General features: G+C 51.8%; 10 protein-coding genes across 10 annotated transcripts; 5 read left to right on the top strand and 5 right to left on the bottom strand.

Moving 5' to 3' along the window:
* Positions 1-538: 538 nt before the first annotated feature.
* On the bottom strand, positions 539-2,278 carry Z520_00151 (uncharacterized protein; the record flags this gene model as incomplete). The annotated part of the gene is made up of 1 exon (XM_016770672.1): positions 539-2,278. One exon carries the CDS (start codon positions 2,276-2,278, stop codon positions 539-541), a length of 1,740 nt encoding a protein of 579 aa, XP_016637582.1.
* An 853-nt stretch (positions 2,279-3,131) lies between these two features.
* Positions 3,132-5,156, top strand: Z520_00150 (uncharacterized protein; the record flags this gene model as incomplete). Its single annotated transcript, XM_016770671.1, has 1 exon — positions 3,132-5,156. One exon carries the CDS (start codon positions 3,132-3,134, stop codon positions 5,154-5,156), a length of 2,025 nt encoding a protein of 674 aa, XP_016637581.1.
* A 165-nt stretch (positions 5,157-5,321) lies between these two features.
* On the top strand, positions 5,322-5,873 carry Z520_00149 (uncharacterized protein; the record flags this gene model as incomplete). Its single annotated transcript, XM_016770670.1, has 1 exon — positions 5,322-5,873. The coding sequence occupies one exon, from the start codon at positions 5,322-5,324 to the stop codon at positions 5,871-5,873; it is 552 nt and encodes a 183-aa protein (XP_016637580.1).
* A 1,352-nt stretch (positions 5,874-7,225) lies between these two features.
* Positions 7,226-10,190, top strand: Z520_00148 (uncharacterized protein; the record flags this gene model as incomplete). The annotated part of the gene is made up of 2 exons (XM_016770669.1): positions 7,226-7,336; positions 7,389-10,190. 2 exons carry the CDS (start codon positions 7,226-7,228, stop codon positions 10,188-10,190), a joined length of 2,913 nt encoding a protein of 970 aa, XP_016637579.1.
* Positions 10,191-10,440: 250 nt separating this feature from the next.
* Positions 10,441-11,686, bottom strand: Z520_00147 (uncharacterized protein; the record flags this gene model as incomplete). Its single annotated transcript, XM_016770668.1, has 2 exons — positions 10,441-11,320; positions 11,397-11,686. 2 exons carry the CDS (start codon positions 11,684-11,686, stop codon positions 10,441-10,443), a joined length of 1,170 nt encoding a protein of 389 aa, XP_016637578.1.
* A 1,276-nt stretch (positions 11,687-12,962) lies between these two features.
* On the bottom strand, positions 12,963-13,934 carry Z520_00146 (uncharacterized protein; the record flags this gene model as incomplete). The annotated part of the gene is made up of 1 exon (XM_016770667.1): positions 12,963-13,934. One exon carries the CDS (start codon positions 13,932-13,934, stop codon positions 12,963-12,965), a length of 972 nt encoding a protein of 323 aa, XP_016637577.1.
* A 1,777-nt stretch (positions 13,935-15,711) lies between these two features.
* Z520_00145 (uncharacterized protein) lies at positions 15,712-16,881 on the top strand (the record flags this gene model as incomplete). The annotated part of the gene is made up of 1 exon (XM_016770666.1): positions 15,712-16,881. One exon carries the CDS (start codon positions 15,712-15,714, stop codon positions 16,879-16,881), a length of 1,170 nt encoding a protein of 389 aa, XP_016637576.1.
* A 1,736-nt stretch (positions 16,882-18,617) lies between these two features.
* On the bottom strand, positions 18,618-19,664 carry Z520_00144 (uncharacterized protein; the record flags this gene model as incomplete). The annotated part of the gene is made up of 1 exon (XM_016770665.1): positions 18,618-19,664. One exon carries the CDS (start codon positions 19,662-19,664, stop codon positions 18,618-18,620), a length of 1,047 nt encoding a protein of 348 aa, XP_016637575.1.
* Positions 19,665-20,189: 525 nt separating this feature from the next.
* Z520_00143 (uncharacterized protein) lies at positions 20,190-21,371 on the bottom strand (the record flags this gene model as incomplete). The annotated part of the gene is made up of 1 exon (XM_016770664.1): positions 20,190-21,371. One exon carries the CDS (start codon positions 21,369-21,371, stop codon positions 20,190-20,192), a length of 1,182 nt encoding a protein of 393 aa, XP_016637574.1.
* Positions 21,372-22,091: 720 nt separating this feature from the next.
* Z520_00142 (uncharacterized protein) lies at positions 22,092-22,718 on the top strand (the record flags this gene model as incomplete). Its single annotated transcript, XM_016770663.1, has 1 exon — positions 22,092-22,718. The coding sequence occupies one exon, from the start codon at positions 22,092-22,094 to the stop codon at positions 22,716-22,718; it is 627 nt and encodes a 208-aa protein (XP_016637573.1).
* Between the last annotated feature and the right edge of the window lie 1,252 nt (positions 22,719-23,970).

Raw genomic sequence — 23,970 nt, 5'->3', positions numbered from 1 at the left:
ACTACCTATGTACGTCGTGGGCAGAGACGAACCACCCAAGAGCAAACAGAATTCAAAGGGGGCATGTGCAAACGATAGCTGTGACTTGTTTTGAGCCTGGAGCCAAGGAACACCAACCATCAATTCCATGGGCTTAACCGCGCCCTGCGGATCAGGATGAAGGGGGCCGGTCTTTGAGACTCCCATGTTCTATCAATATATCAGTAGGGGCATCGACAAGCACTACGTTAAGACTAGTTGACTCTAAAGTGGTTGTTGAAAGCGATAAGCTTTTCCCAACTGGAGATCAAACCTCCGGCAAAACTGGTGTAAAGCTCAGCGTTTGCAGCATGTGCCTCAGTATTGATCGGGATATATGCAGACGTTATTCAGCTCCGCCTTATCCAAGATCTAGCGATATGAAAGGGGCCAAAGTCGTGGGGCCCAACATCTATCGAATCCTGTTTTCATATAGCACCAAATGTTCGATATAATGAGGGGTTTAAATGTAGTCCTGGCAACCGGCGAAAGGAGGCATACTCCCAAATGGCGAGAGCCTTTAGGTGGAAGCATCGTCGCCAGGCCGCTCGAGCTCATAGAAAAGCAAGTAGACCTCGCGCTGCATTGAGAGCACATCCGACAGGCGTGCTTCCTTGATTTTGTCGTCCGATATGCGCCACCATCGATCATTGGATTTTTTCCGTCGCCGGAACTTGCCTGGTATTGGATCCTGTGTTCTAATCTGTTTCGACACCTGGGTATCCGTTCTTTGTACTGGCGACATGACGCTGTCTTCTTGCGTAGACGGACGGGCATCCTTGCTATCTATCCCGTTAGAGTTTGGTCTGCTGTGCCCAGTCGATAGCGAGGCTGTCGACAATGACGTTGTTGAATTCCCAGTGGTAGGCGCGGCGGACCCATTTAGACCGTTACCATGTGTGGCCTCCATAGTTGGACTCGGCGTGGCTGACGGAACCAAACTGGTGTAGCGACTTGCAATAGCGTATGCACTGAAAGGGTCAGGGGTAGCGAAGGGAGCGTACACATGATTTCTCCGGAAGGATTCGTAGTGTCCGCTGTGATGGCTGCCTTTGTGACATACCACTCCCAAGAGTTTATACCAGTGTTCGTTTAAGAGCCCTCCCAGACGTAATCTCTGCGTATATGACACTTTGGCCATGTTTTTGGTGGAATAGCTGCCTGGATCGAAGACCGACCGAGACAGATGAATAGCGATCACTTTGGGGAATACTGTGATGCGGGTCGACTTTTTGATCTTACTCTTCGGTGCCAGGCTCGTGTCAGGCAAGGCAACACCCTCGGGAGCCTTCTCTGGATCATCCCGAAGCGCCTGCTCGATAAGACCAATGTCTTTTTCCAGCACTTCCCGGTCCTTGTCCCTTGGGGTTGACGACAGCGTAGAATTATTCCATTCTAGAGCATGCGTCAGCCGGCATTTGTCGCATTTAAAATCGTCAATTTCTTCGCTTTTGAGGAGGATATCGAAACAATTGTCTAAAGAAGTGGCGCTCTTCTGAGGGACATTCAAGGTCAGGGAAACAAAAGTTGTGACAGTCGGTTTTGTCCGAAAGCCGCAGCGCTGGCATTGAATATGGGATTCGATCCGGCCCTCGAAGGGAAAACCTTCACGAGCTCCAATCGTGACCTGGGTCGATGCTGGAGTCATAGGAGAAGGGTTTGAATCTGCAGTAGAAGAGTCTTCGATCTGCCCTGGGTTTGCAAACCTAAGCCGCGCCCGCTGTGCGGCGTGGTATTCGTCGCAGAGCCGTTCGAGCACAATCTGTAGGAATTCCTGCGCATCCTGCTGGTTCCGGCTAATCCGTGTATTGAATGCTCTCTCCAACGCCTCTATCATGGGTCTTGCACTGATGGTCTTCTTGTATATGGGACGCTCATTTAAAGCATCCAGCATCTCCTTCAACGCCTTAGTGACCGGCCCTTTTTGTAATCCCACTATTTTATCGGCATTTTCACCCTTGCGCAGTACCGGGGGGACGGAGTCATAAATCTCGGGTCCATCAAGCTGTCTCCTGTGCAATTCCTTGATCAGGTAGAGCCTGAGATCGCCGAGTCCAGCAAGCGCCTGCAGTACCGAGTTAATGAAGCAATCGTTGGCCGGATTGGACAAGCCAATAATTGTGCGTTTGCGGCCATCATTGGTATTGTAGGAATTCTCGCCGTCGATGAAGAAGGTGGGCCCGAAGACGTAGAATGCCGCAATTGCAGCAAGAGAAGCGCCAGCCGCATATGCGACTACAGTGGCCGGCTTGTCAGGCATCCGGATAGTGTTCTGAAGTCGGGGTCAGACCCATGGCGCTTACGACGAGCGATCACGACATTGCGACGAAACCGGGCCAGTCGTGTTGACGAAGAGAGGTGATCGGAGGACTGCTGGTGATGGTGCTCGAGAGGAGGTTGAACTGAGGAGAGGCAAATCTGGGGGACGGGACAAGGGGGGCTTTGCTCCGTATCTTTTTTTTCCCTACGAGTAAATGCTTCGGCTCGGGGCAGGCACCAGGACAAATCAATTGCCCAGCTGCGGGGGGGAGACTTGGGACTGTTATTATTAGTGGAGACGAGTTACTACAGTAGGCCCTAGGCCGGTAGGTGCCTCGGGGCCTATCGAATCAGCGAGGGAGCACCTTGTGGGCGCCCTTAGTAGGCCATGGCGAGCCTTACTCGGAGGATCGAGGGACCCCGGCATCCACCCGGGCTGTCAACTTTGGGAACCAACTCGGCAAATGCTGCCTTGATGGATGAGCGCCTGGCAGGCACCCGCTAAACCCCATTTTAACCGGAACTTTAGCTTGCAAACCTCACCTGCATCCTTGTATCTACATGGAACTTCAAGATTCCATAGCCGCTGTCAATGGGGTTTGGGGTGACAAAATTATGGTCTGCTAGGACGTTGATGGCCTTATCGTCCGAGGTGGGTTTGCGTGTGATGTTCGTAACAAACATGAAACACTGAGAAGACCTGCTGCGAGGCCAGGGCTACTCTTTGTCTAGAGAGCCTCATTCTCCTGGGAATTCTCACTTGTCCTCGTAAAGTGTTGACGTGCAGGGTATCAAACACGATCAGTGTATTTCCCCTCAGGGCGAGTTCTCTCAGCTAGCGATTGTTGCCGAGAATGTCGACGACCAATGGATCCCCATACGTCCCGTTGCCACATACCGGTGATTTCATCAGGCTTCTCGAATTGGACCCAGGGCAGCCTGCAGACGATCTTGTTGGCAGGTTCGTGGTACACGATCTCAAAGATGCGCAGCCTGAATACACGGCGACCTCATACGTGTGCGGTGACGATAATCGCAGCCATCATTACATACTCATGTCAGGCTCCAAGCTTGGTATCTACAAAAACGCAGACGGGGTACTAAGGAGATTCCGCTCCGCAGCGAATACTACGTATTTGTGGATTGACGTTGTCTGCATAGATCAGGATAACACGGTCGAGAAGGCTAGAGAGGTGAACTTGATGTACAAGGTATATGAAAAGGCCAGGCGGACTGTGATCTGGCTAGGCCCAAGTGACGACGACGCCGTAGCCGCTATTCAATACGCCAGGACACTCAACGCCAGAAGTTACCTCGATGAGTACACTCCGACGGTCATGTACGCTGGACACGAAATACAGTACATGCAGAACAAATCTCACATACTCGACGTTTTAGACACCCATCCACAAAAGCAGTCACTGATCAACTCCTGCGCGAAACTTCTCCTCTGCGCCTGGTTTACACGCGTGTGGACCCAACAAGAAGGTGCCTTGAGCTCCAATCCTGTGGTAGTCTGCGGTGCAGAAGTGATACCCTGGGTTCAGATCTTTGCATTGGCGTGGCTGTTCTTCCCTAGGTCCACAATGCGGTGGCCTCAGTGGTTTCTCTCCGACGACCCCTCGCAGACATATGCCCAGCTTGAATCGAACATGATGTTCATTCGAAGCATCCAAAGATATCGGCTTCGTCAGACGCAGATTGCGAACAACGAACCGGAAACCCGAGAAGTTGGCCTAATAAATGCCATGTACGACGCGTCTCGATTGAAATGCTATGATCCTCGGGACAAGATCTATGCCATCCGAAACATTGCCACAGACCTGGCTCAGGACGACTGGGCTCCTCAGCCTGACTATGTCACACCGTGGGAAGATGTCTATACTGATTTCGCAGTGCGTATGGCAGATAGGGAAAGGCGCGAGGTGCTGGACTGGTCCGGGGTTTGTCAGCAGCAAGGACAATCAGGTCTGCCGTCCTGGGTAGTTGATTGGAGGTCTCGCCCTTGGACCCAGTATATCGTTCTTGAAGCATGGTGTGCAGGGGGCAAAATCTTCCGACCAAAAGCAGAGCGAATACCCAAGAAAAAGCAGCATTATCTGATGAAATTGCTTGAGGGGGCCAAGCAGCCGAGAAAATCGCTGCGGTACGCTCTTTCAATCACGGTCATGATGCAAGACACCGTCGCATACCTCAGCGGTGTTCTTGAAAATTGCAAAGGAGTTGATGGCATCAAAAGGCCTTCTTCTCAAGAAGTGCTGGCAATGGATCAAAAGTGTCAGGGTTTCATCAAGACCCTGCCCTCTACAGTCTACGTCAACTCGGAACATGTGCTCGACGCTTACAACGCAACCCTCATTGCAAATACTACTGACCAAGATACCGTGGCCTCACCCTCATATGTCTCCTCCGGCGTGCAGGAATGGCGCTCTTGGCTCTCCTCCAGGGCATCAGTAAGTACCAGCACTGAAACCGGCAGCGAAAGCATCGCCCCCGGCTTCTACGAAGCAGTTGATACCATGGACACATTCCAATACAAGCAATTCTGTGTCTCTACCTTTGGCTACTTCTGCCTTGTCCCGGACCTTACCGAAGCGACCGACACCATTGCTATCGTCAAGGGGCTGGACATGCCGATCGTGCTCCGCCCCATCAACGACTACTACGTGTACCTGGGACAATGCTATATTCACGGCATGATGGAATTGCAAGCTGGCACGCTCATTGAGGAGTTTCGCGTCAAATTCAACGCCAAAGAAGGGAAGGTGGTTGTGGGCAGACCCGAAGGCGATGTCAGGAAGAACGGCTTGAAAATGGATGCGGGCGAATATGTGAGAGTATTGGGGAGTCTGGGGGAGAGGAAGATCGAGTTGATATGATGTCTATCTTGTCCACTTCATGCGCCGAGCCAGTCGAATACGAAATATGTTGCAACTATGAACTAGCTCGCAGTGAGTCACTGGAATAACTCCTCTACAATGCCCGGTTCCCCGATGCGGCGACTTGAACCATAGTACCCTCTTCCTCTCCCGCGCTCGACAGCCATGAGAGTCGTTGTAGAAGAGTATAACCCTGAGTGGGCGCTCCAGTTCCAGCAAATCAAGAGAGAGTTGCAGGACGTCCTCAGAGAAGTCAAGTACATCGGCATCGAGCATGTGGGCAGCACGTCTGTTCCAGGATTGGCCGCCAAACCCGTCATCGACGTCTCTATCATCAGCAGCGGAGCCGACGTGAACGCTGCCATCCACGCATTGACGTCAAAAGGGGGATATGTCTACAGAGGGGAAATGGGCATCCCGGATCGTCATGCCTTTGAAAAACCCGGAGCTTCCCCAGCGAGGCATCTCTATGTCTCTGTGGAGGGGTGCCAGTCCATCAGGAATCAACTGGGGGTGAGGGATATTTGTCGCAAAAACCCCGCAGTTCGAGACGCCTATGGCCGGAAGAAGCTCGAGCTATCCCAGCGAGACTGGAGAGACGGCGATCAGTATTGCGAGGCCAAAAACGATATTCTAGCCTGGGTACTGGGAAAGGCCGAAATGAGCAGCGATGAGAGGGAGCAGGTGAGGCAACTGAACACGACGGCGACGTCCTAGTGGTAGTTTCTCATCGTTTGGACCGGCGGGCCCTTCCTTGCCTCTGCCGTACTGCGAAGTCCACCTCATCTAGTTGTTTTGAGTAAAAAGAAACGACATGGACGTTACTCCTCAAGGAATATAGTATGCCGGTGGAGGTCAACAAACCCCTCTAACAATCGAGCTATACCTTGGCCAGAGAGTCGTTGTGACGATCGCACAGACGACAGCAGATCTGACTCGCTATCTTATCACTCTACCAGCAATACATCCACAATAGATGTCATAGGTGGAACTTGGACTGCAGGACGATGTGGTGTACACTAGCACATGTGAATAGTGATGCCCAGGTGGTTCTCGAAGGATCGATATGGCTGGTGTGTTTCTCGCAGGGTCTGCTTTTTTTGGCGTCATTGTGCGTACCGTGTGGGACAATTCAAAAGTTTCTAGTAGGAAGCAACGATGGATCGCGATGAGACTGCTGAGTGAGATGGAGAGAGGTGCTGGGGGGGTCATCCACCGGGTGGTGGTTGATGGGGATGAGGATGCATGAGACCTGGCGAATGAACTGGACTCTCTTCTCCCCATCGATAGGCGAAATGGATGGAAAATTCTGCGGAAGCGAAGAGAAAAGGACGAACTTTACCTGGGTAACTTTATGCCGATTCGGTGGTTTTTTGTTTCTCATGCATGTCGCAGTGTTGCAGGCGCTGTTGTGTTCTTTCGGGGCGAGGGTTACCGACTCTCAGGCACCATTTGGGCAGCCTAGTTAGTCGCAATAGGCTAGAGGGTGGCTAATGATAGGCGTTGGTGCAGCTAACTAGCCGAAGGATTCGGCGGCGGCCAATAGGCAGACGGGCCGCCCTTGTTGCTTGTCCCAGGCACCCACCAGGGGTTCACAGGACTTGGCTGGCATCACACTGCATGGTCCAACGACCCTGGCCGGAAGATTCTCCATTGGGCGGTTGAAACACGACACTCGCTGGCCTCTGTAGAGCCACGACGGAGTAATTACAATCTCGCAGTTCCCTTTCTGAAACAACGCACCCTCATCCTCTGTACATTATCATTTCCTCTTCTCTCTCCCACACACGATATATTTCCATTCTCAGTGCACATTTCTTCTAGACTGCCGCCTTTGACACGTCTTTGTCGTTCGCTAACCAAATCCCCGGATTCGAGATTCACCATTCCGCCGAACCCTTTGTTCCTCGATTGGCAAATCTTCTTTTGTTCACAGAACTACATAGACTTTTGAGCCTCGACTGCGCTGGTCTGTGAGGTTGCCTGCACTCGTTTTCGTCGGCAACATTATTATGCAAAAACCTCTTTGAAGTCTTGCTTTTGTAGAGACGCTAGACCGCCAAATCAAAATGTCGGCCGTTCAAGCGCTTTTTCCACGGCAAACCTCGTCCTCCCCCGACCCCGACCTATCAAAAGGAGAGCAGGTCCTCCAGTTGGTTGCAAATCCTTTTCAAGCTTCTGTACGTATACTCCCAGAGCCAACGATGTGGACTGCGCGCTGACACTGCTCAGCTTCAAACAAATGCCTTTTGGGCCTCCCTTGCAACCTCACTAGGAATCAGCGCTGGCCTCGCTCTCCTATTTTGCCTCATCCGGCCTCGAAACAATGTTGTCTATGCCCCAAGACTGAAGAACGCAGACAAAGACCACGCTCCACCCCCATTGGGGAAGGGGCTGTTTAGTTGGGTCGCGCCGGTCAGAAAAGCATCAGAACCATATTTGATGGAGAAGATCGGCATGGATGCGGTTGTCTTCTTGCGCTTCACTCGAATGTTGCGGAATATGTTCCTGGTTTTGGCCATTGTGGGCATTTGTGTCATGATCCCAGTTAATGTCACGCAGGGGAACAAGGCAATTACACAGGGTCAGAGTGCCTTCGCCATCATGACCCCTTTATTCATATTCGGAGGGGGTCTGTGGGCTCAGGTGGTCGTGGCATGGCTGATCGATTTGGTGGTGATATACTTTCTCTGGCACAATTACCGTCGAATCCATCACCTACGACGAGTGTACCTCGAAAGCCCCGAATATCAGAGAAGCTTGCACGCCCGGACGATCTTAATTCGAGATATTCCGGCCAATCTTCGAAACAACGAAGGCATTGCTCGAATTACTGACGATATCAATCCGACCGGCACTGTGCCAAAAACGACCGTTGGACGCAATGTGAAGGTACTACCAGAGTTGATTGAAGAACACGAGAAGGCCGTCAGGGAACTAGAGTCCATTCTCGCCAAGTATTTGAAGAATCCTGACAGGCTGCCACCCAACCGACCAACGATGAAGGCGCCCAGCAAATACCGGGGTCAGACGACGAACGGCAAAGTCGACGCTATTGAGTATCTCACAGATCGTATCCGATCTCTCGAGATGGAAATCGACGATATTAGAGAGCGTGTGGACAACCGCGATGCTATGCCTTATGGATTTGCCAGCTGGGAACAGGTTTCCGAGGCACACACAGTCGCATTCCAGGCACGGAGCAAACGCCCTCACGGCACTAAGATTCGCTTAGCACCGAGGCCTAACGACCTTATTTGGGACAATCTCAAACTGTCTCGAGCATCACGGAAGAGCAAGCGGTTCATGAATGGCATCTGGATTGCTGTCCTGACCATCATCTGGACTCCAATCAACGCTGGAATATCGATCTTCCTCTCCAACCTGTCAAATCTGGGTTCTGTCTGGCCGGCTTTCCAGACGCAGCTGGAAGCACATCGTACAGGTTGGGCCATCGTTCAGGGTATTGCCGCCCCGGCACTCACTTCGCTTGTTTACCTCCTGCTTCCGAGCATCTTTCGGCGCCTTCAAGTCCGTGCTGGTGATGTGACCAAAACCGACCGAGAACGTCACGTCCTCCGGAACTTGTACGCTTTCTTCACTTTGAACAACTTGATCGTATTCTCCATGTTTTCGGCAGTCTGGCAATACGTGACGATTGTGATCCAGTACAACAAACAGAGCAACGACCTGTGGACTGCTCTCAGAAAAGGCCAATTCTTCCTTGTGATCACGACCACTCTTTGTCAGATCTCACCATTCTGGGTTACCTGGATCCTCCAGCGAACTCTGGGCGCCGCCACTGACCTGGCTCAACTGTGGCAGTTGTTCTACACCTGGTTTGCAAGAACATTCTTGGCCCCGACTCCCCGGCAGAATATCGAGTGGACTGCACCTCCATCCTTTGACTATGCCAGCTACTACAACTATTTCCTTTTCTACACCACGGTCGCCCTTTGCTATTCTACTCTCCAGCCGATTGTGCTTGTTGTTACCGCGTTATATTTTGTGATCGACGCATTTTTGAAGAAATACCTTCTCATGTATGTCTTTATCACCAAGACCGAGTCTGGCGGTCAATTTTGGACGACCATGTTCAACCGGATCGTATTTGCCACGATTCTTTCCAATGTTGTTATCGGTATCGTCGTCAAAGCCAGAGGAGAATGGACCCTCGTCGCGGCAATTGCGCCACTGCTAGTCATCATGCTTGCCTTCAAGTGGTATTGCATGAAGACTTTTGATCTGGACCTGAAGTACTACTCTCGGGGTGGTATGCACGATCAAGAACGTCTTGCGACGGACGGCAAGCCAAGGGAACCTGAGAAGGTCTCATCCAAGTTCGGCCATCCCGCATTGTACCAGCCCCTTATGACGCCGATGGTCCATGCAAAGGCCAAGCACGTCCTTGCAGAGATCTATCGTGGTCGACTACAGTCTGACGGTGGACAATCCATGGCGTTCTCGGACATAGCCATGCAGCCTATGACCCAAACGAGCAAGCTGCCCCAGGACGTTCCTTTTGAATTTGTTCCTGAGGCTCAACAAGATTTCCAGTTCTATAAAAACCGTGAGGACTTCCGCGAAGGAGCGGGTGATGATATGCTTTCGTCCTCACGAAGCCAGACGCCAGCCTCGTCATTTGTTGGTCAGAAGGAGTCTTCGCCATCAAGTTCCCGGGGCACGAGCCCCGCGCCTCAGGCGATACAGCACCAAACACATATCCATCGCAAGGATTTGGACCAATCCAACGTTCCGAGCCAGTTCAGACACGGTGCTCCGGCTCCTTTCGACGGCCACACTAGTGGAGGCCTCGAACCACGTCATGGCCCATACACAGATCCCTATGACGATAGGGCAAACTTGTTGGGTAGTGCGGGCGATGTCAGAACACCAAACGGCGAGTTCATGTCCGTAGACCGGTGGCGAACCCCAGTGGTGAGTCGGGATGGAAGCGAAGCCGATGGTTATCAGGACACGACTCCCGGGGAAGAGTTGAACACGAGTTATGATTATTTCCGAGGACGACGGTGAAAGAGGTGGCGTTTGTGAGTTTAGATCTCAACAAAACTGTACTCGGTAGATAAAACCCTGCGTATAGAGAAAAGTGCATTTATGAAGAAACGAGCAGGTAGATGATCATGATGACTGCGAATGGAACAATGAAAGATTCCATTTGAAATCAATGTCAACAGGTGCATTATATTTTCGTCACATCACTTAGCCAGCAGACGTCCATGTCTATAGTCCCTGTCGACTATGCAGTATTACGCCTCAACTCAATTCAGATCCGATTCATTTGATAGTCGGACGGGATCCGCGTATAGACCACAGGAGGCTGCTTATAGCTCCATGCGGTTGGCGGAGCAAAGGAGGCATTGCCATACGACATGGGTATTCCGTGGTGCATTGGCGGCGGCATTGGAGGCGGCGGCAGCGGCATCTCCTCCTCCTCCTCCTCCTGATCCATGAAAGGGTTCGGAATCCTGATCAGGCCGGCGATGCAGAAGAACATGACGGCCGTGGTGGCGGCGTAGACGATGGCATAGATCATGCTGAACATGTCGTAGGGACCCATGTCGAACCAGTCGAAGATGATGACGAAGGCGAGCCCCAGCATCGAGCGGGCGAGGAACGCCACGATCAGTGCGGACCAGTATCTCCGGTACTTCTGGATGCCGTGGTGTTTGCCGTCACCGGGGTCATCAGAGGCCGCCAGCGCGATGATTGTGCCGTAGATGCCCGCGACGGTCATCACCCCGTAGACGCCGATGGAGACGCCGATCAGGATCGTGTTGGCCGTGGTGAGCGTGCGGCAACTCGAACCGTCTGGGTCCTCGGCGCTGCCGCTGGAAGAAGGGTCGAGCGCGTTGACGAGGAAGTACTTGTGCGCGAGGTCGACGCCGAGCCCGGCCAGGAAGGCCAGCATGGCCAGGATGACAATGACCCACCGCGCGGTTTGGCCCAGCACCCGCATCCCACCCCGCTGCGCGACATTGCCCAGCTGCGCCGCCTCCTCGCAGCTGGCGAAGATCAGGATGAACAGCCAAAACTCGGCGATGCTCTGCGGCTTGTCCCGCACTTCTTCGGCCCACAGATACACAATGTCGACGGTGTAGTGGCGGTACCTGAGGAAACGGAAGACGGCGTCCGCAAGGAAGAAGCTGCGTTTAGATGCATATTCAGTCTTGAGAACACAGGGCAGGATAGGGGATGGATCCAGATGGAGATGCAACCCACAGCAGAGTCAAGATCATGATGCCTGAAAGTGACGACCACCCTTTCAATCCATGGTTCTTCCTAAACCACAAGCCATTCTCCTTGGGAGGACGTCCAATGAAGCTTGAGATGAAGATCAGGAGGACACTGACAAACCCGATGCAGGCGGCGAGAAAGGAGATGAAAAGCAGGGTAGGGCGTCCCTCGAGATGGATCACCTGTGCAGCGACATCGACCGTGTTGCCCTCGGGGTGTATTTCATCGCAAGGGCTCGCCGGGCCTCTCGTCCGCAGAATACTGACGAGATCCATTCCGCATCCGTCCTCAGTACTGATGGATAGTTCTCTTCGAAAGAACGAAGGCTGCAATGGTTATCTGCCAACGACGAGGACAGAAATCGAACGCTGAAAGCCGCCAGGGCAGCAACTGCGTCCTTATCACTGAGGCTCCAGGACTCACGGCTAGGTGTTCGTCCACAAAGATTGGTGGCAACAGCAGCATGTATAGGGCTGAACCTGCCTTTTAGCGAGGTGTGTCCCGCACCGGGTCAGCCTCGAGGGTCCTGGTTCAACGGATCGACAAGCAAGTCTTGGACAAGCATTTCAGGCTCGAAGGCGTGTTTGCTTCACTTCCTGTATGATTCGTGGAAACCGAGGCCAAGGACCTTCAGTCCCTCTCAAACACGAGGTCGTCTAGGCCCAGACCTTTCTTGCCGAACTTACCAGAAACTCGGGCTTCATTGTCGCTGAACAGATTGCATTGAAGTTTAGCCAGCCTTTGAACATGAAAGCTGGGAAGAATTCAGGGGACCACATCTTCGCCCATCAGGGGCTTTGGGTAGTATATCGATATCAAACATGGACTGGGCTCCCAAGATTGCGAATCGGGTTTACATCGCACTGGGCCGGACGCGAAGAGCCAAAGAATCACACGACTGAGTGCGGGAGGCCACGGACGGGCGAGGCGCAGGCCATCTCGTATTGCTTCCCCAGCGGTTCGGCTAGTGTTAGAAAGCTTCGATCTAGTGGGAAGATATAAGCGAACGAAGTTGGTTAGCATTGGAGGAGGTTCAGGCTGAGATCAAAGGCAGAGGAATATGGCTTAAGCCTGATCATGGAGTCGCTTTTCGACAAGAGCAAAGCCATTTGTAAATGGATAGAGTGAGGGAAGTGACTCAGTCGTAGGCGAGGTTGGGAGGCACACGAAGTATTCGAGCGGAGATACAAGGCGAAAAGAGGTGCCGAAATGGCCAAGAACTTTTAGTGCCAATCTAGCTGGACCAGTGCTTGGCATATATTCGGCTGCGGTTCAGCAACGGTGCCGTGATACGAAATCAACTGAGAACTTACGGACAATTCACGACAAAAGTGCCTTAGCCCTTGCTACCACCGGCACCACGTCCCTCTCCTGCTACAAATGTCCTCTTCCTTGATCGATATACTACTTTGTATCCAAGTAAAGCAGGTGACTGCGACACTTTGTCGTCCCTCTGGGCTCTACAGAAAGACATATCAACCAACACTGTCGTCAACCCGCCCACACGACCTGCGCATCCGAGTGGACCCTCAGGGCCTCTGAGAGCTCTCTTCAGGCGCCAAATCTCGACTTGTTCTCCTCTACCCACTCGTGGAACCTGGTAGGCGGCCTTCCCCCATACTTCAAGATGTTGGCGACTGCCTCCTCATAGCTCTCATACAATTCTGCACCACTTTTTCCTTCTTCTGCTCTCTCCTTGAGCATCGAGATCAGCTGCCGCGCTGCCGGCTCCGGCACATTGGCAGTTTGCACAAAGAAGTCCACGCCTTCTTGCTCGTTAAGTCGGGTGACTTTGAGGTCTTTGCCAAGGACTCTGCCGATGGTGTCTGCCGCTGCGGCTTGGGACATGATCTCGGGGCCACAAAGTCGAATAACTTTTCTCCCAGCAGTTCCGTCGACCGCTTGGGGACCTTTAGCGATGACTGCTCCACAGACCCTCCCAATGTCTCCTGGCGAGATCCAGTCGAAGGGCGCCTCGGGATATGCAATTTTGACCTCGCCATCCTCGACCATCTTCCTCCACCTCAGGGAGTTGGTTGCGAAAGAACCAGGTCGGACGGCCACGTATCCGTCTGATCCAAAGACCTGATCCAGATTGAGCTCGACCTGGCCATGACCCCAGGCGATGAAGTTGCTGGGTGAAATGGTCTCCACGCTCAGGTTGTCTGGGACAGTGTAACTGCTCAGGAAAACGACAAACTCGACCCCTGCAGACTTGAGCGCGACGATGGAGGCTTTCATATGATCGGGTGATCTGACGACGTAGATGAAGGCATACTTGGCTCCAGTTTTGGCCACGGCATCTTGAACGGTCTCGGGCTTCGTGAGGTCGGCGTAGACTCTCTCGAAGCCTGCGTCTCGCTCTTGTTCCGGCGTGAAGCCTGGGATCGCCTTTTCCGGATTTCGCATGGCGAGGAACACTCTGGCGCCTTGTCCGTGGGCGGCCAGAGTAGTAGCGGAACCAACATTACCAGTTGGCCCGAAGATAATGACACTAGTCGTGCTATTTTCTGACGAGGACATCGTGAGTTCCAAGTAGCGCAGCTACAACGAGGCGGTCTACCGTCACCGCGGGAGTGGTAGCGGATAGAACTTAGTCCAAATAGTATTTATATGATTGTGGTATAGATACATACATATGTAGTACTTCCTGATGTCGTCGTACACTTATATCATCGGAAAGACCAGGAGCTGGTACAGGATATACCTAGGTACGTAGTTCAATTTAGGTTAAGTAGCCCCGGGCATTACATCCCCTTAACCCCGATACTGGGCCCGACCTGCAGTACATGAAAATAAGGCCTCCCCCCCATGGTGCACCCAATCCGAAAACGGTAGAAGCACTGGGAAGGAGAAGTACATAGTACCCATCTGGCGACAGGCACTTCACGTGACATCTGGTCGTTCTTTCCTGATGAGGTAGATTTAGTGTCGCGTTTCTAGGTAGGCACGTCCCACCATCTATTGTCAGAGGTAGAACTACAGCCGTAAGGAAGGAGCTTTCGAGTTTCCTATTGAAACTTATATAGTTGTATCACTCCGCTACATAGTTACTATAGTAGTAGTATACATTAGTACTGAGGTACCTCCCTAGAGGGTGTAAGGAGGGTTGGAAGCGCTTCTAGCCCGGGTTAGAGTCGATTTACCGATTTGAAGTGCCATGTGGTTTAGAATCGATCTAGAATCGATCTAGAACATTGAATCGATCTAGATCTTAGAAATCGATTTGACCTGGTTTAAAGCGATTTAGGTCTTTTACTATACATAGTACTTTAGACTTAAGTTATTATATAGTACATACTATGTAGTACTAAGCGAACCTTAATATTAGATATATACATACTAGTATGTATATGTAATATAAATCTAGAAAATTATAAAAAATACATATATGTACTAAAAAAAAAAGAAAAGGAAATGTACATAGTATTTATAGATTATATAGTAAGTACATAGTACTTCAAGTTAGTATTAAGAAATTAAAGAAAGTAAGAAATGTCGAGAGTAGGATTCAAACTGTCTTTTCTTAGGTATTTTTACCTAGATCGGTTAGATCGGTTAAATCGCTTTGAACCGATTTGGGCGATTTTGGCGATTTAGGCGATTTTATTCGGCGAATCGAGTTCAGAGCGATTCTAAACCGCTTCAAATCAGTCTAGATCTGATCTGGAATCGGTTCCAACCCGCTTTGATACTATACTAGTAACCCCCAGCAAGGCTTAGTACTATACAGTATAAGTATATAATAGATACTACATAGTAGTACTGTGTAGTACTACCAGTGTACTATGTACTGGTACTAGTATTTATACATAAGTACATATCTCATCAGATAATTCCAGCCGAGGGCGATACTGTGTACTACTACATAAGTATATAGTATGTAGCACTATGTACTAAGTACCATGTACATAGTATCAAGTCACTTGGTACATAGTATTATGTACTAGTCCGCGCACAGCCCCCTATGAATTCTGCCTTACTTAGTACTATATGAGCCTAGAGGCAAACGGTGCTTGTCAGCCTCACGAGTTTGCGATTGAGTGGTGGCCTCTTTCACCCTAAGCCTACTATGTAACGCGCAGCTGCCGACTGACGTGGCTCAAGTCGCCCCCTGGAGGCGTTTTCCTCAGCTGAGATTCCCCACACAACTTGGAAGTTCGTGGCACGTGCTAGGCATCGAGCGGCCGCCAGCCTTATTCTCCAAGCAAGATCAATGTCCATGATGAACTCTTTCTTCTCTTGAATTGAACTCACTCAGTTGTGCTTTCCAGTTTCGGACCGCCCATCGTCTCTCACAATGTCTGGCGTTGAGGCGGTTTTTGGCCTTGCCGCCAGTGGAGCAGGTCTACTCTCGCTCAGCATTCAACTCGTGGAATGCGCTGCAAAGCTGAAAAGGATCTACCACGCGGCTCGGGATGCGCCTCGAATCATTGCCAGACTCCAACTTGGCTTGGAGACGATGGCTCTGGCGCTACGACAGCTCGAACAACGCCGACAGCAAAGAACTGCCAGCGACGCTCTCCTCGCCCGCTGTATCGTTGAATGCGAACTGCATACTGCGGAAATACAAGAATTGATCGATAAGATGGAGGACCGCCTCTCAAAAGACGCAAAGATAGGTGGCAGGCTATACGCTGCATTCAAACAGCGTGATGTGAAAGAGCTGCTTGACGGGTTAGAGAAGGCGAAGAGCTCACTCGAACTCGCATACATGATGTACCTGGGCGAAGAACAGATGCGGCGAGATCAGGCATATACCGACATGCTAGCTCTTCACGGCACTCTAATCAACGGTCTCCAAGCTCAGGTCTCGGCTGGAAACGCCAGTCTCTCGCAACAATTAACATTGCTTGTCCAGCCTTCAATAATCTCGTCAAAACAAACGAATACTAATACTACTACAACAGCAAGCGGACCAGTCGTCGCCCGAATTCTGGAAACTGAAACGAATGGAACAGGACAAGTACTATCCGATGCTCGAGTCATTGATCGAGCCAGCCAATATGGGCAGGGCGGCCCTCCCAGTGTCAGAGATGTCAAGAGAAAGAACAACAAACCGCGCTTCCGGGCCACTGTACGACTTCCGTCTTTTCTTACTAATCGGATATTCAATCTAGCAGTCATTCAGGCTCAGGGCGGTTGGTCTATACATCTACGGACGTTCAATCACGTTCGAGAAGACTCCCTCATCTTCCACTACTCCAACATTGGGAATCTCGAAGGAATGAAGAGACTCATTGAAAGCGGAAGGGCAACACCACTGGATGCCGTGTACGGCAGGCCCTGGGGATTAGGTGGCTGGCAGACGCTCGTTGAGGTAAGGACTTCCACCCGAGACAGCATTTTTGAAGGTCGCTCTCTCACGATGAGCGTGACGAGTTTTAGCAAGCTGCGTATTCAGGACATTTGGACATTTGCCAGTACCTTCTCAGTCAAACAACTTTCCCGGACCACGGGGAAAGGCTAAGCAACGCCCTGTACTGGCATAGTGTTCTCTCTTCCCAAGCAAGCGCACAAATGTACCGCCTTTTTCTGGAGAACCCGGATTTTGATTCTGGTGTCACTGCTGTGAATAGTACTAGTATTATCGACAACGACGACATTCTAGTTCGTCGGGAGGGATGGCTCCGTTGCTGTGCAAAGGTGGAATCCTTGGAAGTCATACTACAAAATCAATTCCCAGGATTTGACAGTCGCTCACTGGACGCGAGATTTGAGCTGGCCTCGCGGCTCCCTTTTTTGGAACCCGCAGCCTTTCTTAGATGCGTCGGGATACAGGCACCAGATCCAAGACTTGCTTCTTTGAGAGATGGTAGCGGTAGAACGGTCCTGCACCGCGTTGCAAGCAATTTTGAGACGGGCCAAGAAGAGTGGTTGGATATTGGGCTTAGCGTCTTGAAGAATGGGGCAGATCCTTCCAGTGTCGCTCCTCCAGAAGACGACCCAGAAGATGATCTGAACTTGTGGCAAGCGACGCCACTACTGGAATTGTTGGGTATTCGACATTGGCGATTGAAATGGACTTCAAGTTTCCAGGATACCCTCGATCGAATGCATACCTGGATCGAAATGATACAACGAGCTGGCCTGGACCTGTGCGGTTACGGTGCAAGGGAAACTCAGCTTTGGATGGATCTAGGTTTGCAAGGTCCTCAAATATCAGAGTGGTGGCCATATCCGACAGTGACCCAACTTTTGTATGGACCAGCGCCGGCAGATTGGAGTTTGAAGATTTACAACTCTTGGAAAATTGATGTGTACCAGTTGCAACAGCCTCCTGGTGCATTCGGCGCAGACCCCCGTCTCCCAATGCAAATTGCATGGTTACCGACAGATAAGGAGGAAGACGAGGGTCCTTGGACACGCGTCAAGAGAGAGGGCCATGTCATCCAGGCCACGGACCTCAGAGTCTTGATCTCTGAACAAGTTGCACTTGATGCAGACTCAAGACCCTTGTCTGATCTCGTGGAAAGTTCTCAGGATGACTCGGGCGCCATCATGCTCATGCAATGTAGAGCCTCGCGTGTGGCCGACGGAATCCGAACGAGGTCACACAGCCAGCCACCATGTCTAAGTCGAAGGGGACAGGCATACTATAAGCCTTTCAGGAGAAATTGTTGGTTGCTGTGCCATTACTGTCCGCTTGACTCGCGCTTGAGGCTTGGATATTTAGGGGGGAAACTGGAAGGGCCACCCATGGGTGACCCTTTTGCTGGTGGTACATTTGGTGTCAGAGTGAGGAGTTGCTTCAACGGCACATGCTCCGCAAGGCCATGTTCGGCACAGCAAACATGGGAGTGGACCTACGACAGCTTCCTTGCCGAGATTCGCGGTTGTCAAGACGGCAACTACTACGACCGTCGCAGGGGCCCCAGACTGCAAAGCTGGAGACACACATCCAGACGCGACTGTCCTCGGGGCTGCAGGAATGTTGACCTCGGTCGGTTGCACGTACCAGTGCCCCTACGCGCTTTCCACCCACATCGACGGTTCGTCCACGAAGACGAGGACCGCGACTGGTGCAGCCAGAAGGGCTCCGACAACCCATAATAAGACTACCATGTCGCACTGAGTACTGGAGTGGTACAGTGGGTACTATGTATACTCGTGGGGCCAACAGGAGGGCAATAGCAACAATAAAGACTTATCCAGTCACTGCAGTGCACTTCATATCGAGGCTAGCAATCTCAACTCCATCCATCATCACTCCACATCCCTTACCGGACTACTCGCACCCCCAAGTCCCGCTCTGCGGATGTCTTGTCGACGCCTCCGTTGCGAAGGGCCATTTGCAAATACCCCATGCCCGACCACCCGTAATCCACTCCGTCCCAAAGCATCACCTTCTTCAGTGTCTAGGTCCTCCGGTTCAAGTCCTAGGAGCCTCATGTGGTGGTCCAAGCGCTCCCTCAACTCACGATAATCCCGACGAAGACGTCTACGCTCGTTGCGTACCAGTGCTTCTCTGAGCAAAGTACCGTCGTGGTGGCTCTCAAGCTCGTCGAGATCGTTGATTGTTGCCTCGAGAAGGTCTTCGAGTTCGAGGTACTCACTCATGCTTTCGAGATATCGCTCAGAGTCTTGATCATCCCGACAGTCGGGTTCGTTGGTTGTCGGTGCGTGCTCATTCTGCGAGTTGATCTCGGCTTCGTCTCCTGCTCCGCCTCGAATGCCTCGCAGGACGTCGTCCCACTGGCGGCGTCTTCTCAATCGTGTATCGCCAAGCTCATACATAGGTACAAAAGTTCGACTTTCTCTGGAGCAAGCCTGGGCGCTGTCCCTGTTCCTCTGGCGACTTCCACAGCGCACGACCGGATAAGGTTTTGGTGTTATGACGCCTTGTCTAATACGATTCGAATGGAAGGAATGCTCAGACATGTTGGCTTGCACAGATCCTTCGCGAGCGGAGCCACCATGACTTTCCTGTGTCTGCATCTCAGAACGAGGCCTCGGCGGATCCAGACATGGTTGAGATCCTTGTGGTTGTACGTCTGGTCCATTGACAGGGTGTTGTGTATTTGAAGCTGAAGAGTCCAGGGTTTCATCTGGTTGCCGCTGGACAGGCGAACTTGTCCTAAACGACCGACTAACCAGTGCGAGCAGACTCACGGCAAGAAGAGTCCCAAGGAGCCATGTGTGGATCCCTAGGTACCATATTATCAGCTCTTCGTTGGTGGTCCGGCGACAAGCCACATCCGACAGAGACGGTCTGCCAAAGAGATTGAACAGTTGGAAGATCGATGGCGCCATGTTGGCAGGCGGCTAAGTTGACAGATTTGGTCTTAATTGCTTTGGACGAGTAATCTGTGTCAAGAGATTGTTGTTTAATCCGAGTGGTGGATGCACTTCTCTTAGATCCAGAGGTGCTGGGGCATTTAATACTGCGAAGCAACCGGGGGTGGTTCGCCATGGTTTGCTTTCCGATTAGTTGGACCGTTGTCTTGGACTGGTTGTTGGTCCTAGTCCGATCGCCGTCCTGCTGCTGGAGAGCGATGGGCTTATTCAAACGGCCAACTTCGTAGACATGTTTAGGGCGATGATGAAGGATACACTGCCATCTCGGATCAGCTGCTCAAGGGGGAACATAGGGGCAAAGGTGTTGAAAGGAAATTCTTGTTTGCATTTCGGATAGTTCTCATTACCTCCATGTTTCTGTCTGTATTACCTGTCTCCTGTTGTCTGTCATATCGTCCGCTAGCACTCTTCAACCCTCGTGGAATCTGCTGCCAATGCTGCCATGACTATCTTCTGCTCCATACCATATCTCACCATACCTTACGCCTGGCTTTCTTCGACGTCCTGTGTTACAGTCTCATGTTCTGAGCACTCCGTAGTGAGATCGAGCTGGTGTACGTCGCAGAAGCGACGATACCTGAACTCGCCGCCGGCCTTGACGCAGGGCAAACACAGACCGCCGATGGCGTTGTAGACGTCGAACAGCATCTCGCGCTCTAGGACGTCGGGCTGGCGGAGGCGGAACCTGCCACAGGGGGCGCGGCGGCCGTCGAACTCGCGCAGCTGTTCCAGCCTGCCCAGCATGCGCATGTAGTCCATGAAGCAATCTTGGAGGCGCGCCACCGGCCCAGCCCTGCTCTCTTCTGCCCAGGTGTCCGACTTGCGGATGATCTCGATCATCCAACGCTCTTCGTGCGGGATGAGGTGGCAAAAGTAGCAGTACCACTGCATTTCGCCGTGGGGGTCCGGGTAGAACACCTTGGGGAGTGCCGAGACTAGATCCTCGCGGAGTCTCACAGCCTCGTCTTCGAAGCTGTCGACAAAGTCTCCTGGCACCAACATCCTCAGATCGTTCGGAAGCAAAGTGTCGACATCCACAACTGACATTTGCCACATCATCCGGCGTGAAGCGGTGGCAAAGACAGACGGCAGGTTGAGGAGGTATGCAGAATGGAGGAGCGCAAGCGAATTTGTCTCGATCAAGGTCCCGGAGAGCGCAAATTGGTCCAGGGCGACGGCCACGTCGTTGAAAAAAGGGAAGCGCCGCGGGAAGCAGGACGAGAGCTTCTCCTCGAAGAAATCAGGAAGCTTGCCTTTGAAGAGGTGTTGGTCAAGCAGCGCAGCCACGGACCTCAGGAGGCTGAGTGGTGGCGTGGGAATTAGTTCATGTTCACTGGCAATGTGGAGAAAGGTCACAAACGCGTCAAAATCTTCTGTGAACCGAAGGGGGTTCTCGGGTGTAAACTTACCGCTTTCCGGCATCCAGTTTGTCTCAAACCGTGCCGCGAAGAAGACCGTCGTCTTACACAGTGCTTGGCTCGAGACACGCACCATGACCTCTTCGTTGCCCGACGTCGAGGAGACTGCAAAATAGGCATCGCCGTCCGCAGCCACCTCGTACAGCTGATAATCCGGAGTCTGGACAATTTTGCCGCGTGGGTTCCAGACAGCGGCACTGCTGGAGGCTGTGGTATCGTTGAGAGAATCGAGTTGAGCGCTCATGATGTTTATTTGCCTGTATAACTGTGTTGAGAATGTTGTGATGGAAAGCGAGGATGCTGGTGGGTAAATTGTAACATCCCTGGGAGCAGGATATATCTATATATATATATATATAAAAGAGGTCACCCCCCATGGTGCTTCCCACAGTGTAGGGCAGAACAGTGGCAGTAAAGAAATGCATCTTTCAGAACAGCATTTGTAGATCGTTCATTGTTTGCTCCGGGCAAGGGGCACAAGGCAAAGCAAACATTTCTTTGTCGTTCTGGGGCTCAAAGTTTTGTGAAGCCAGGGGCTTTCTTTATGCCTCCTTAAGTCTTTATCAGATTTTCCCTTTATTGCCCGTATTGTTGACGCGGCAAAGGAGGAAGCGTGCTTTATCCTGGGTGATGCGGGATGATACCTAGGTAGCTGGCAAGTTACTTGTACTCGGTATGGTGGTATGTACTGGGTAGCTCTGGCTAGGTACCTGCTGAGCCACTTGCAGGTGGAGGTCGAGATTAACTCGCCAAGCCACAAATGTCTTGGCAGCCAAGACGTCATTGATACCCGGGTTCGCTAGCTTCAATCAACCCGCATGTGACTGTCCATCTCTTTCCGCCCTCCGGTCGTGGCCTTTCCTCCTGTTCAATCCATCGACTAAACGCGGACCTCTCCTCTCTTACTTTGTTGACCTGTGGGGCGCGTTCATACTCAAGCCACTGCCTGTCCATTTCTTACATCATGTCGCCCAAGACACAAGAGCCACAAATCGTCTCCATCACAGATCTAGACCCCGCGCAAGCGAGATGGGTTACGCTCAAGAGAGTCGATTTCATAGACCAGACAGGCACTCCTCGCAACTGGGAGATCGCCATCCGCAAGACAACCCCAAAGTCTGGCGTTGATGCCGTGGCCATGGGCAACATCTTTGTGCACCCTTCCAAGCCACCCAGTACCATGCTAGTCCTGCAATATCGTCCGCCCATCGGCAAATACACTGTCGAATGGCCCGCGGGATTGGTTGACGAGAACGAGACGCCAGAGGAAGCGGCAATCCGAGAGATGAAGGAGGAGACCGGGTATGATGGGAGGGTCTATGATGTGTCACCTACCTTGCCGAGTGACCCCGGAATGACAAATGCCACGATCAAGCTGGTCATGGTGGAGGTGAAGCTGAATGCGGAAGAAGATTTTATGCCGGAACAAAAACTCGACGACGGCGAGTTGATTGAAAGAGTGATGGTGCCGCTGAGCGAACTCTACGAGAGGTTGTTGAAGTGGGCGGACCAGGACAACTTTATGGTCGCAGCAAAGTTGTTCTATTTCGCGGCAGGTATGCACTTTGCGAAACATGGTGGATACATTTGAGGTCGATTCCACTTGCGAGTCGAGTCTGGGTATGATGTTCGAGACCCGAGCCAATGCCGACAATGTGTCAAAGTGCGCGTGGACAAGGCGACCATTTTCACACGTGTACGAATGCAGGTCGAAGAAAGCTAGCCTAGCTCGCTTTCTTGTCGACTTCGGAATTGGAGATAGGCTGAACGCCCTGCCAGCGGTGCCGAATCACCCTTCAAAGGCTTGACATGAATTTCAAAGCGCGACTCGAGCGACTCGACCAGGTAAATATCCAATATTATACAAAAGGGTGGAATTATCGTCCAATCATGGTCCCATGACAGGAGAATTGTACGGGAAAATTCGGCGTTTAGACGATTTCGGAATGGAGACATGGCTAGACATGCTAAAGGTAGGAGGCCAAAGAAAGGCGAAGAGGCTGGGACTAGGGCGTCCCAAAAGCCCAATTACATACAAACATAGAAAAGCAGATTGTATCGCGAAGAGAGCCGGACGCACAAGCCAGCGATTGAGAGAAACATTCACCGGATCCGCAGATTTAGGTCTGATAAATCGTAATGGTGGTCGCCAAGTTGGCCAGGGAAGATTTTTTGGCGGGAGCATACGGCTAGATTGTCCATTGGTGCATTGCAGGTGGCCTTTGTTGTATATCAATCACAAAAGGTCGAAATCCACTCCACTGAGCAGTCACTGTACCGGAGGAAGGGGGAACTTAGGCTGCCCCGGTGGCTCGCAAGACGTCTGATTTGGGGTTTGCCGGACGTTGTTTCTGTTGGCAAGAACGCTTATGCGTTTGCCGGCAACTCTTGCATGGCTGTTTTGCGCACATTGGTCACGGCGTTGACCCCGCAACTCCGTAACCTGGCCAGTTGGTCTATATAAGCCGGTGGCGTGGCCGAGACGGACCAAGATCTGTGCTATCTCCGCCGGTGTCTCGTTTCGAAGTGCCTCCTCGGCGTCGGAGCGGCACCTTTGCAGGCACCAAAGATGAGTATTCCTGCATTCCAAGCTGATTCACAGCGCCTCCATGCAGAGACATGGAAGCCAGAAGGCTCTGCCGAGCCCTTGCAAAAGGACAATGTGCTAGTGGGATGCATATTGCTTGGTGTTGCGAAGCCAAGGCAAAAGGTGGTTGGAGTGAAAATTGCCGCAGAGCCGACTACCCGAGAAAGCTAGTTCCAATGTGGTTAGTGCATAATTGTCAGCTCAATAAAGAAATCAAGGCGCTTTGACCACACAAGATCAAATATCAAAGTCTGGT

This window comes from Fonsecaea multimorphosa (assembly GCF_000836435.1).
Source record: "Fonsecaea multimorphosa CBS 102226 unplaced genomic scaffold supercont1.1, whole genome shotgun sequence".
NCBI lineage: Eukaryota > Fungi > Ascomycota > Eurotiomycetes > Chaetothyriales > Herpotrichiellaceae > Fonsecaea > Fonsecaea multimorphosa.
Note: the sequence above shows the minus strand (reverse complement) of the source record. Positions and strands in the feature narration are given on the sequence as shown.